The 13,844-nt window shown below is 48.9% G+C and overlaps 1 protein-coding gene across 1 annotated transcript in view; it reads right to left on the bottom strand.

The window, feature by feature from the left end:
• Positions 1-13,535, bottom strand: part of LOC142564176 (uncharacterized) — a 41,927-nt gene extending 28,392 nt beyond the window's left edge. The window contains exon 1 of the mRNA XM_075675074.1: positions 13,272-13,535. Within this exon, the coding sequence (XP_075531189.1) occupies positions 13,272-13,440 (169 nt within the window). The 5' untranslated portion in view covers positions 13,441-13,535. The remainder of the gene's footprint in view (positions 1-13,271) is intronic.
• Between the last annotated feature and the right edge of the window lie 309 nt (positions 13,536-13,844).

The raw sequence follows: 13,844 nt of genomic DNA, 5'->3' as shown, positions 1-13,844 counted from the left end.
TCCGTAGTCTTTATGCCCTAAACTTTCCGCATTACTCGTACGGAAAGCCAACGGGGAGTTGATAAAACGGTACGTATGCTCTACAAAAAAAAAAAAAAAAAAAAAAAGAAACCGGCAAACATACGGAATTTTTCGAATGTATGTCGCATCTTTATAGTTCGGTAGCGCAACATGTCCGAAACGCATATTAAGCGTTTAGTGAAACGCCAATGATGCCCCCATTACTTGGTTAAACTATAGGCAAAACTATTTTGATAGGACCGAATGCACGCATCAGTGCCGATTGAGGACAGAATTAGCTGCCATGTGACACCTAATTCACGAGAGATGCCAATGCATGGCATAATGAAACGGGGAACGGACGTCACTGAATGATCTTCTGCTTAATAAAACTACAAATTAATTAATTAATTTGTGCAATAAGGTTACGAAAATTAAAAAAATTTGCATTAGCATCTCGGCGCAAGGGTGTTGCGTTTCACATATACGGATATGCTCCTCAAACAGCAGGCACACAATGTGGTGCCCAGCGCCCCATCGTCATAACTGTTGATCAAATGCGACGGATGCACACTGGTGTTAACTGTGGCCAAAACTAATGCGGATCAGTTACGTGGAGGCTATGCAAGCAAAAGATCGGAGTTAAATTTCCGTCCTCGAACATGGAAACACCCAGAATTGCGTTACAGAATAACGCGACTGTAGTCCATTGAACAACCTATACTGGCAGCTATATCATTTCTTTCTTCCTCTTATTTTTCCCCACCACACCCTTCGCCCATAGAGCATACATGGAACAAACACCTTGGTGGGTTCAATCGATATGTTTCCGCGACATTTTTTCGGCATTTTGGCGGCTGCAGTAAAATAAACTAATGCTTTTGTCGGGTTTTAGAATTTAGAGAGCGTTAGTGACCAGGATTATAGATAAATATATAATTTGACATTTAGTGCGTACTGCTTTTATTAGGACACAAAATAAACCTATACACCGTAAATGAAGTAGTATCTGAAAAGCTAGTTCGTCTTGATTCGTAAAGCTTGTTCGAATCATGCGTCGCGGAGCATCTTGCGTATTTGGAAAAGTTGCAGCGGATCAAAGGAGTAAAACTAGAGCGCCTAAGTGAGTTCATCCTGATTTGGTTTTGTCAGTACTTGCATTGGTCGCTCTTTGTAATCGTGAAAGTGGGTTGACATTTACCATCCTCAGCGGGAATATTTTCGTTCCAACAAACAAGACCAGCAGATGTGCGCTGCCCCGACTCGGCTGCCTATGCGCTACGCGGCCACGCAGAGCATACTTTCAGCTTACACTGCTGCTCACGTGGTCCGCGCAATGTCTCCATTCGTCAGGCAAAAAAAGCAGACCGGCGGTTCCGAGTGGCGAACGCTTTAAAGCCTCGCAGATCACGCGTCTCTCCTTCCCGGCGGATTCGACCATTACACCTGTGACCTAACGGCTGCGAAGTGAGCAACACGCTCGCGTGCGCGACGAGCGTGCGTAATCCCTTTAATCCGGAGCGTCGGGCCCGGCTGGTTCTCCTTCGAGAATGCGCGTGCGGCCCGGGCGACAGATGGCCTGTCGCCGAGGGTTCGCTGATGGCTTCGCAGATGAGCAGCTCGAGCGCGGTGGGCGCACTTATCGAAGCCGAGATCTGGAGCAACACGGCGCGTTGAAACCGAGTCCTTCGCGAAGGCTAATGATCGCGTGGCCGCTTCTCGGCGTTCCTTCGATCACTCTGCAAATGAGACTGCTCCGCGGCGGGATCCTATCGTGGCCAGCGCGAGCGCGAACAAATGCGGGCGCTTAGTGGCTGGCGTGCGAGGCGCACTATCTCGGGCCCAGGTACCACCCCTCCTCTCTCTCCTCCTATTCAGGGGGCGGGAAAGGGGGGGGGGCGGTGATGGTACCTTCCTCGCCGCCGCACCGTTTTCAAGCGTGGCTCTCGTCTGCGGGTGAAACGACGCCGCAGCAGGGCCTCGCGAAGCGTTGCTGCGCTACGGTGCAGGCGTGGCTCTTTGTCACCTTGGCGTGACTCGGGGAAACATCTCGGGAAATATTTATAGGCGCAAGTCACGCTATCTGTTGTTAAAGGATTACGTGGGGGCCTCAGTGTGGCCGAGCGCCGAACGCAGTGCACCGCACGGGCGCTGCGGGCCCGCGCGGAGTCGTCTCCGCAGGTGCCGCGTCCAACAAGTCGGCTTCTCATCGCGGCCACATAGCCATAGCCACGCACGCAGGGCACCCACGCTCTGCTGGCAACGGTAAACAAAGGTGTACTGATGATCACGAGCGCGGCGTAGCGACGCTTGGCTTCCTTTTTCTGTTCTCTGGTGAAAGGCACGCCTTGCATCTGCCCGTTATTAAAGCGAGAGGAGCGGCCACGACACGATCATCTCCTTGCACGCGAATCGACCGAGTTGCAATGTGGGCGTTGGGCGAACGACATTACTGGTTGAAGCTAGTGGAAACGACACGTATGTTATCGAAAATTGTAGCCAGGATAGTTTCTGACAAATATTTCTGAAACAGCTGCTCACTGACGACATTAGCCTAGGTTCATAGTTACCTATACTTAGGAGGCTTATTAACTTTCGAATCGTCTTTAACAAGCCGTGATCACTTGAAACAACACAAACAAATTTTGCATTTACACGTCTGATGCAGTGCGAGCATATAGCCTTCGTAGAGATATCGGAAAACATCTTAGGAATAATTCAAGCAACGGCCCTGAACGCATGACACCTCCTATACTGCATGCATGAGAGTTGGGTTTTAATTACGTAAAAGGGGGGAGATGGGGAGGGGGGGTAATTGAAAAGGCAGTGAAGGAAAGGCAATGGCATAGAAGCGCAGTTATTGGCGCGCACTGGGCTCTTTCCTCTTACAACAAACCTGGAAATATCCTTGTAGTCCGCGGTAATGCGTGTTTTACTATATATATATATATATATATATATATATATATATATATATATATATATATATATATAATTGTACTTATGAAATTCCTATCCCAATCACCGTTCAGCAAACGAGTTTGCAAAAAGTGGCATTGACAGAAATCCCCAACACAGTTTCTCATGATATTACCGCAACTACGCTAGACTCATGCCGGGGCCGGCGGCACATGGAGAGCAAGAGCGATGAGCTGCCACGGTATCCCCCCGGCTAAATACGTAGCCGTGTGCGGGTACGGCCAGTGACTACCTAAGCAGCGCCATTGCCAGTGCGGGCCATGCTGTGCAGAAAATTAGAGGCAGGGCTTCTCATTAGTGGCCTCCCGCGGCCGTAAACAAGAGCGCCGACGCCGTTCACGCCGTGTGCGCAGCCCCTCCGTATCACCAACACAGAAGGGAAGCGTCGTTGACAGAAGGGGAATCGCCGTTTGCGCAGCGACTGCGGCTTTCTTTTCGCTTCCATCCCTGCGTAAGCGGTCGCACGCCCAGTGTGGCCGCACGGTGTGATCGATCCTGGAGCGGTTATTTTGGCGTCCGCGAGACTCGGCAACTGCGGCACACGCTGTGTAGCGAGGGGGGCTCGCTTCGTAGGTGAGAAGGACGACGCGGATTTGATTGACGCTATCCGGCTTACTGTGCTGTACGCACGGTGCCACCGACGGTATGACAAACGACGCTGTGTGCGTGGCATGCCTGCAGCGTCGCCGTCGTAATGAGCATGCGCGCGCCGGGGCCGCTGCGAAAGTGGTGACAAAAGAGGGACCAGCGTCAATTGCCCGCAGTATAATATTATGATGCGCAGGCGAGCTTTGAAGAAAAGTCTTTTGGAGACTTAATGCGGTTTTGCAGCACGCCAGGTTATCCATCTGGCCTCTTGGTAAAAAATAAAGAAAGAAATTGCCCTTTCGCGCCTCCAGAGCATCTTAGCGAATCAAAAGAAGGTATCAAAATGTAGGTCTCAACAAGGCAAGAAGCGAGAATTAGTGGCAAAGCAGGTAAAATTAACGGCATCGGCTTAATGAGCGTCAGTATAGTAGAAAATTAACCCCATTGCACCATAGACTGCTCTATCTCCGCAACCGGCCCCACCTGGCCTCTTGGTAAAAAAGAAAAAAAGAATATCACCCAAAGTCGACTCGAAACGCGACAAGCTCGACGTACATGCATTAAAAAAAAGCGGAAGAAAGAACTCGACATGAATGAAAGAAATAAAGGGTCCGAAAAAGAAAGTAAGGTCTGACAACGGAACGAAGAACATAGTGCAAATAATGAAAAAATATCATGTAATTACGCAACATTACATCATCATTAATGCAGTTATTTCAGTACATATATATACGTATACCATGTACGTCGGCCTTGCTTTCGCGACGAGTTTGGTTGACATACCTTTTTGCCCTCCTCGTGTGTGACAGGAGTTAGGAGCCAGCACCAGATTGTTGCGTCATGCATACAAAATTAGTCAGTGCATTATTGTTTGTGCCTGCGTATAAGACGGTACAGAAGGCTACATAAGTACGAAAGAGACTGAGCGGCGATCAAGCTAATGGACAACACGGGCACACGCACACGCATTAATGATTTATCCTAAAGGTAGCCTGGGGCTAAATTGTCCCTATATATATATAGGGACAATTTAGCCCCAGGCTACCTTGAGGATAAATCATCAACGCGTACTGAGCCTGCGTCTATCTACAGTTTGGACAGCCAACATCATCGTAAGAGATACAATTCTAATCTTTTACACCAGCGAGAGTCTTTTGTATATGCATGTATGCACATTTTCAATTACCTGACAAAGAGTTTGACTACGCACTCATCTTCTGTAATCGTTAGAATATCTTCGATATAAAACGCTGCTGCATTCCCTCAGAATTGTGCCCGCTAGGTTCACTCACTCATCAGTATCACGATATCAGTGTGACTACATTTAAGACGAAGCCATACTTACAACTTTCTTATTTCTCTATCGACAGCCTATCCTTATTCCACGGAAATCGCGGGTTAAAGAGCAATTAGGCTCATTTTCGTCTGTGTCGAAGTAGAAGCACTACACTGAACTAAACACAACGTACATCCTTGTTCTCCTGGCTTGCTTAAATCGCTGCTGAAGCTAGCCCTTTCAACGTCCACGAGTGAGAAATGTGTTCGCTGTTTTACGTTCAAACTATAAGCAACCATAATCGTTTCACCCATCATGTGTACGCCATAGTTTGTGCATTACGTTAAACTTACAAGCTTCACTTTCTGGGCGCAGGGTCGGAAATAAGGGACCTATGCCAGTGCTCAATTATTATAGCGTGTTGGTCAACCATGGATGTATCGGGATTGTCACGAGAGAGGCGTTAGTGGGCGCTCTGAACGCAAGACAAGTCGCACCAAAAAAATTCCACGAGCTCATATGTGTGATTACAGTAATGTAATCGGCAGATAGATTGATCTAATGGGAGAACCAAGGGCCATTTTCTGTTGACGCATGTCGCATTCAGTATCGCATGCGAGTATCAGATGACCTGGGCATGGGACTTCAATTTTATTTTCCCCGCCACAGCTTCAGGTTGGAGCCTGCTCTCGGCCCTCGTGGGAATAGTAACCAGCTGCTGTACGTCAAAATAACGTGAATGCTACACTCGACTGCTTGAAAAACTAGTGGCCTTATGTATAATAACCTCCAAAGTCTTTGAGGAAACAAAGTGACAGTGGAAACAGGGCCGACTTCTATAAGATACTCAAAGCCAGGCTGCAGTCTCACGTCCCTTTTCCTACAAAACTGTCGCGCGACCTCATTGAGCGCCGCAGGACGACTTCCGTACGTCCTTCACTAATGCATTTGTCAAGTATGGCTTTCCGTCAACATCATTCATGGGCGTTCACGCAACTTGCAGTGCAAATACGTCTGCCTACAGGTGCGCCGAAATAAGCGTAACCGAGGTGGGGACGCCCGTGTCAACAAGAACGCACGCAATCTAGCCTTTTCGTACGACGCCGATGAAGCATGCCCCTCAGCAGAACGGAATGAGGCAGAACGGAAGCGTTGAAAAGTAGTCAGAAAACATGTATACACAGAAGGGAAGAAAAGCAGACAGAGACCACGCGCAAGTTATGTTAAACACGAGAAGGCGTTCGCGTGCTGTCTTTCAAGCGATTGTGAACTTGCAACAAACAAGGTAAGCTTTCTCTCCTCACCTGCCGTTTGTGATGGATGATCGTCTGTAGTGCTCTTTTGTTTCATCGCTTTCCTTAGAAAAGCGGGAAAGAAAAATAAAAAAAAGCGCGTCATTGCCTGAGCTTATGCTATCGTCCTATCCTTTTATTCTCTCTCTAGACTTAAAATAGTTCGCGACCAGGAAAAAAAGTAACGTCGATATTTCTTTTTCTTCTTTTTTTACGTCGACAGGTTCTTTCTCGTTCCTCGCTTATCGATGACTCCACATTCAATCATGCCTGCGCCAAACAACAGACAAAAAGAGTCGAGTAGTGTTCGCGGCATTTACCATATTACGCACAAGCTAGAGCTCAGTGGCTAATTTCTTGCGAACAGATTTTTGAATCGTTCAGGCTGCCTTCTCTTCTTCAGTTTAATACTTTCAGTGCTTGCGCGCGGAAGCGTTGGTATTGAGCTTTTCATTAGCGTCGATAATTTAGAATAAAAGAATAAACTTGCCGTGACAACAAACAGGCGGGCGTGTGAGAGAGGAAGACACGTAAATGTTGCTGTTAAATTGTTGTGATGTTTCTTTTTATTTTTTCGTGCCTGGAGAGATCATAAGACACGTCTGCATATTTTCTTCTTTTATTTTTGCATCACGCGATGGAAGTTGGTTTCCTTATTATGGCTTTTTCTTAAGAGGAAGCTTTATTTAAACAGCTGTTTTCTAAACACACGGGAACGGATAAATTAGATTTTTTTACATACATTTAACAATCTTGTATTGAAATGTATGAAAGCTGTATTGAAAAAAAAGAAAGAAAAATCTAATCTCCCGACTATCAGTAGCATTATTTTTTTACTTTACACCAACATGTTCTGAGAAAAAATTCCAAAATCGCAAAAAAAGAATGAAGTTCACGGCTCTGTAATAGAGCAATAACACACACACACACACACACACACACACACGCGCGCGCACACGCACACACACACGCACACACACACACACACACACACACACGCACACGCACGCACACACGCACGCATATATATCACAGTTCTCTAAACTGCATCTATTGGGTCATATAACGTAGACAAACATGATATATCATAAACGGCTCTGAAATACGGCTGACTTGTAAGTAGGAATTTCGCAGAACTTTCATATATTTAAGTATATTAGTATCGTATATTTTACGTGAGTAGTAAACTATTACATCATACTTATCCGTTTTAGACGGGTAGCAACACGACCCAGCTGTCCGCAGAGCCACTGTTCCGGGGTCCAACATCAGCAACCTCGGGGATGGCTAGCGTCGCGGTTACAGTGCCCGTAACTGTGTCCCTAACTGTGCGCGCCTTTTGCACATATTTCACTCACACTTCGCACTGGAAGTGCCCTGTAGCGGCACGACTATCGCCTCCAGATTCGGTGAAGAAGATGATGGCTCACGGGCACGTAGCGCGACGGAGGAACACGCTAGCGCGCTCGACATCGGTCGCTCCCAAGATCCCGCGGCACCATATATATATATATATATATATTTGTTATTTATTTAACAGAAATTGAGGCCCGGGTTAGAATATCGGCGCAAGCAGTCAAATAATCGAGCTGTTTCTTAAATGAACATATTTTCTTCAAATCAGTTAAGCAGTTGCTTGATCAGCTTAGTTTAGTGTTTCCCAGGCGTTCAACGGAGAGATTACAGTCGGCCTGGAGCTTAAGCTTGCTGTCGAAGTGATTCACTGGTTGAGACAGACGGTGTCCTGTTAAGCATCTGGTTACGCCTGGTCCTTCACAGCTGTTTAAGCAGCGTCCCACAGGCTTGGCCGAGTAACTGACGCTGCTATTTCTGGTGCGCCTCGCCATGCATGCATATGTTTAAAAAATGTGTCGTTAGCTTGTCTACGGAAATTCGGATCGCTTTGGGTGCCTGCCCTCTTGTGTCCTAATCCCTACCTTCAACCCTGCGCGATGGTTCTTTCATTCAAAACAAACAATGCCCCCCAAGTGGGAACACGCGGTAAAACACAGCGTCCCTGGCAGACATCGTTGTTTGCCGTGTCGACGTCCCCCGCGAGTGTGCATAACGCGGCAACGCAAGCTCACGAGTTGCGCTGGCGCTCAGCTGTTGTCGAGCGGGTTAGTGTCGACTGTTGTTCTAGCGGCAGTACAAAAAGAAACACGGAGCGTAAAAGGGGTGCGGGCTGCAGCGTACATATATAGTGCGGTGACGCTTCATGACACAGGAGCAGGGTCCGCGGGCATGAACCAACGGTGGCACTAATTCGGAAAGCCGTTCTAGTGTATACGCAATTAGCGTTTCCGGCCTAACAGACGGGCCACGAGCACCGTCAGTCTGGCGCCGTAATGAAGCGGCCGCGTACGCGAGCCGCGCTGCCCAGCGGCCAGCGGCCGTGGGCAGCCAGCAAAAGAAAGCGTTCCGCGGAAAAAAAAAAGAAAGAAAGAAAACGCTGTGGGAGAGGGGGCCGAGGCGAGGCAAAATGGCCCGTATATATATTGAAGTCTTCTAATTGCGCGCGCTCGTGGCTGAACAGATAATTATTGCGAGAACTACGTGACGCCCCTGCTCACGTGATCGGCCGCGGCCAATGACGACGGGCACAACAGATGTCCTCCTCCCCCTTTTCGTGGTTCTTTGCGCGTACAGAGATCGCGACCCTCCCGCCTTTCTTCTTCTTTCTTTTTTTTTTTGTTCCTCTTCGTGTTTTCTTTCTTTTTTTCTGCGTACGCCTGCGCTACCATTTCTCTGTGTTTTCTGCCAAGCCAGCGAGAGCCGGCGACTTTTGGACCAAGCTGTTCGATAGGCTGTGTCACGTACGGCGCTTCATTTCCTAATGGCCGAGCGCCCGGGCCCCGCTGCCATGGTCGGCCGCCTCGAGGCTTCCGGCCACGCTTCCCGCGACGCTCCTATGGCTCGCGCGCGCGACAAGCGCCGCTGCCGCCGCCGGGCTGCTTCGTGCGTTACACGAAGCGTCGGGCGAACACACTCGTACAAAGCGGTTGGCGAAAAGGACAGCGAAGCCTCCGCTTTACGCGCGTTGCCGTGCACGTAGAGTGACAACGGCTTATGCGCCAGGTTGCACGGCGCTGCCTTCAGCGCATGGAGCAGAAGGCGCTTAGGCGTGAATCAGCATTGGAACGCTCGTGCTTTCGTGTTTTGCTGCGTAGCGAGCTTGAACTGGAAAAATAGGGCTCGTATATCGCCTGTCTGCTATCACGATATTTCGGCTACATCCGGAACATTACTGGCCCCCGGTATTGCCGTTCCCGCTATGTTCTTAGTCACACCGTCTGCGCGAAAAGCGGCAGGAGCTATGTGCAACTTGTTGATTGCTATGAGATACTAATTGACTGCTGGAGAATCCTACAATATTCTTCTGCGTTTCCGAATGTATTAATACTATGAAAAAATCTAGAAGAAATGAAGCAGGAAGAAAATAGACTACAACTGTATGGATACATCACCATCTACCAAGACTTGATCAACAAGACACGTTGGCCTGTAGACAGTACTGCAAGCGCGAGCAGGCTTAGGTGGTGCGTCGCGAAGCAACATCCGTGATGGATGCCGTAGAGAAGAGATGTGCGCGTGAAGGTGCGCAGCGATCTTTGACCTATGCTGCAGTCAGTAAACGGCTTTTCCGTCATTCAACCGCATTAGAGTCCCAAGTGGCTTCTTCCTTCGTCTAGGCTTGAGATATTTATCCTAATCATAGCGTTGAATTCGAGATAAATGGTGGTACATACTTCAACATGACCAGTACACACAAGTGCAAGGAATGTCGAAAGCTTAAATTCTGGATCATGAGCTGTTTCACGCATAAAACAGCCCTTGAGAAAATTTGTAAGCTTTGTTTCCTATAGGTATAACACTTTAGGACCTTTTAAGCGGTAAGTAACTAAATTAGGAACAAGTTCCGACAGCCTGCATTTCTTAGCTGCGTTTAGTGTTCGTGCAGCTCTGTAAAGCATTCGCAACCTGTAGAAGAGGTACAGTCTGGTGCAGAGATTTTCCGCCCTCATAATAAATAAGCAGCACGTGTATCACATACGTTTAGAGGATCTCTGCAGTTAAGGTATCAACCTATTTAGCAGTTCTCCATTATGCCATATGGGGCAGACTTAAGCATGCATTTCACCCTTAAGAAAGTTGCGCACTGTTTTATGAATGAAGACTCGTTATACAGCACGTGCTTTGCATGGACGGCACGTCTCCTCTTTTTCTAATTTCTTGAACTGTTGGTCATCCGTAAATGCTAGGCGTAGGTCGTCTCGTATAGCTGAATGCTTCGCAATTACTCGCACTCCGAGCTCGAGAATTCAAAATTTTAAATGTTGTTATTGCTTCCATAGGCTTCCGAGTCTCTGCTATAAATTATGTACTGCTGTAACAGTAATAATAGTGCTGTTACAATGCGTTCAGTACATGCCCAGTCTTGCATTAGTGTACCGGGAACATTTCCAGTCCTGGCCAGTTTAGGGCAAGGGAATCGAATTGGTTCGATTCAATTGGTTCGTTGGTTCACCGTTATAAGACTGTAGTGGTCAAAGAATGAGTAGACACATGCACACGCACAGCTCTGACTGTGTGTGTGTGTGTGTCTTACTTCGTCCTGTCTTTGAGCACGGTGGCAATTTAGGGCGACTAGTATGAGTGTCAGTACGCTGATGGAAGATTTTTTTTCGATCATGACCTAAATATATTGCAAGGTTTACGGCACAGCATAACGTGACAGTCCAAAAACTGAAGTTCCACGTTCCATCAGCTCAGTAGTGCAAGCGTTGTTGTGCATAGATGCCCTTTAATACGTCGTCGAACGCGATAGGAGAAGACATTCCTTTGGCGGCCAAGTCAAAGCTGTGAATGCGATGGTGTTATGTCCTTTGCCTGGGTATGCGGATTTGTGCAAGAACGTACAATGTCAGTGATAGCTGGTGCTTTGAAAGGTTAACAGTGAGAGCGTAAAAAAAAACTGTTTGCAAGTAAGTATTCCCGCCCAACGAAGTCTCTTACAACATGACGGCGATGCATGTTCAATGAAGAGCAGGCGTGCTAGCACGTGGCAGCTGCATGTGAGGGTGCCGTATGCGCCATCTCGTTGCTAAGTAACACCGTCACTATATCTTCTTCGCGTCTCAAGGTCCGGCGTCAGTTTCTCAATTCTGAAAACAAAAGTTGGCACCGAGCCCAGTAGTTGTCTTGGCAGCCATCTTTGTCGACATTCAGACCGAAGAAATGTTTATGGAAAACTCAGCTCATTCGCCGGTGCATTCAGGCGAGGTCGAAATGCTCTGTAAGAAAGCCGAGTGTGATTACATTCTGCAGCCACACTGGCTATTTCTCGCACCTGTGTTATCAAAAGGAGCACCGCCCAGTGAAGCCGCCTCCGCCATACGCCCCACACATCCGAGGGGAAATTCTGGGCCGAGTGTGTGCAGGTCGACTCCTATCACTGTGAAGGACATGCAACAGCAGTACTTTAATCAAAATCCGCGTGTAAGCTTAGTATGCAGGTTTGAGATATGCTGCCCATCCCTTGATTGAATGTTTCTCTGGGAAACTTCGACGTTATATAAAACTGCGCTGCATATTTTTCACTTTTAATGACGATTTAGGACTGCTGTTCTGAAACTGCTTCGAGGCGCTCTTTGGCCATCCCCGGCATTCGCTCCATAGAACTCCCTATATCATCAAATTGTTTCGAAAGAAAATAAGCCTGTTGAAAACAAAGGAAGAAACAAAGGAAAACGCACAGAGTAGAATATATTTCAGGGTTTTATTTGTTTAGAAGCTTTGAGCTCCCACTATTTTCTATCGGTGACTCCTACGAACTGTGAAACAATGTACAGCAGACCGTCACATACTTAGACTGAATTTCTCTGTCAGATGAATTCAGAATTACTTTCTGTTAACATTTTAGCAATACCGGGTGTTATGAGAGCCCCTCCCGAAAAGAAGAAACGACTGTGCTCTAAGGAGAACCAGCTCTGTCATCTTGCGTTAACAGTATCTGCATTAAGACGTTATTTGCGACGGGTTTCGAGAGGTTCCAGAGTATAAGATATGTTAACACCCCCCCCCTCCCCCCTTCTAGAAACTTAAGCAGCGCTCTTGCTCGTGCAAGTCGTTTTCGACCAGAAAGCAATCTTTCTCGTCGCAAACGGCTACCGCGCAAAGAGGCATATATGTGTACACAACCGACTCTATGGACGTCATACATAGAAAACACAATCGGTAACACAAGGCCACAGAATCTTACCTCGCGGCTGCATGACGCTGGAATCGTTCCTGGTGCAGAGCAACACACAGAAGAAAGGGTTTGGAAAAGAAGCAAGATGGTAGGAGATACATCGTGAAGCTGCTCCTCACTGAAAAAGTGGGGCTGCCGAATATTTAAGCTCCTAACGCTGATTACGCATTAAATTCGTTAATAAGGATGCCTCAGCGTCCTGACGCACGGAGGAGTCGCACATAACGGCGACTTTGGATACGTTGTGTACGTCGTAGCTAATTTTCTGTAAGTTTTGAAACTGTCTTGCTGACCGGGTGCCAGCGAATGGCTACCGGAACAGTATAACCAAAAAATAGTACATGCCCCACGCCAGTGTGCGTTCGAAGCTGTCGAGAAGGCGTGTAGTCGGTTTTGTTTCCCACTTCTGGTGCTGCTAAGCTCTATAGAAAGGGTCAAAGACTGGTCTTCGCACTGTCTACATCTTTGGAGTACCAAGATTATAAGCAGACCCCACGGGGTGGCGATAGCTTCGATCCCACTCGAAGTTATTGTTACCGCTGTACAGTATAGACAACAAGAGGCAGCTAGCCGTTCTCCAAATGGGACAGCGACCGCAAACCGTTCGGCAGCCCAGCGCTTGGCAAGAGCGCGTGGTTGCGACGTGGCGGCGCCGAGATGCGGCAGTGTACGCGCGAGACCATATCAGCTGATCGCGGCTGCCTGTGTCGTGAGGAACCGTGGACCTGTTGCGCCTATTCCTGCGGCGCGTCTACGTGCAGCGGGGGCGCCTATCGAGCGAGCGGGGCATAATTCGGCCCGGACACGCGACCCAGGGCGGGCCCGTGCACTTGTGGCGCCGTGGCTTTAGCGCCACGGCGCGCACACGAACGGCACGACTCACCGTAGGCCGGCAGGGCGACGGCGCCGCCGCGGCTGGGCGAACTGGGCTGCGGGCTCGGCACCGGCGCCGCCTCCGTTGGGCTGGACGGCTGCCGGTACCAACGGGGCCCGCTGGCATGGTGGTTGGACACCGGGTACTTGACTTTCTTGACCAGAAAGGAGCGTGGCATCTTGGTCGTTCTTTATCCAGCCAGAGCGCGATCGGTCGCTTCGTTTTCTTCCTCGTTGGGAGCCGCGCTCGCCGACTACCAACTTTCGCTCTTCATTTTCCCCCGGCCAGCCGACGGGTCGCGAGCGCAACAACTACCCCATGGTTGCCAGCAAGAGGGAGCGCGATCCCGCCGCCGGTGCTGCCACCGCGGCCCTGCGGGCGAGGGGGCGGCGCTCTGCGCGTGCGCAGTGGGGAGAATCTGCACGCGTCACGGATGATCGCTTTGCGTCTTTTTGCATCGTCGGGGGCTCTCTCCCTATCCGCGCCGGCGCCCTCGCCGCTTCCCCTTTTCCCTATTCAACATGTGATGTTCTCCGGCGCACGCCGGCTACGAGGGACGTTACGGGAGTCTCGCGCCGTGTC

This window comes from Dermacentor variabilis, chromosome 1 (assembly GCF_050947875.1).
Source record: "Dermacentor variabilis isolate Ectoservices chromosome 1, ASM5094787v1, whole genome shotgun sequence".
NCBI classification, from domain to species: domain Eukaryota; kingdom Metazoa; phylum Arthropoda; class Arachnida; order Ixodida; family Ixodidae; genus Dermacentor; species Dermacentor variabilis.
The sequence above is the reverse complement of the archived record's forward strand: the minus strand, read 5'-3'. Positions and strand labels throughout refer to the sequence as shown.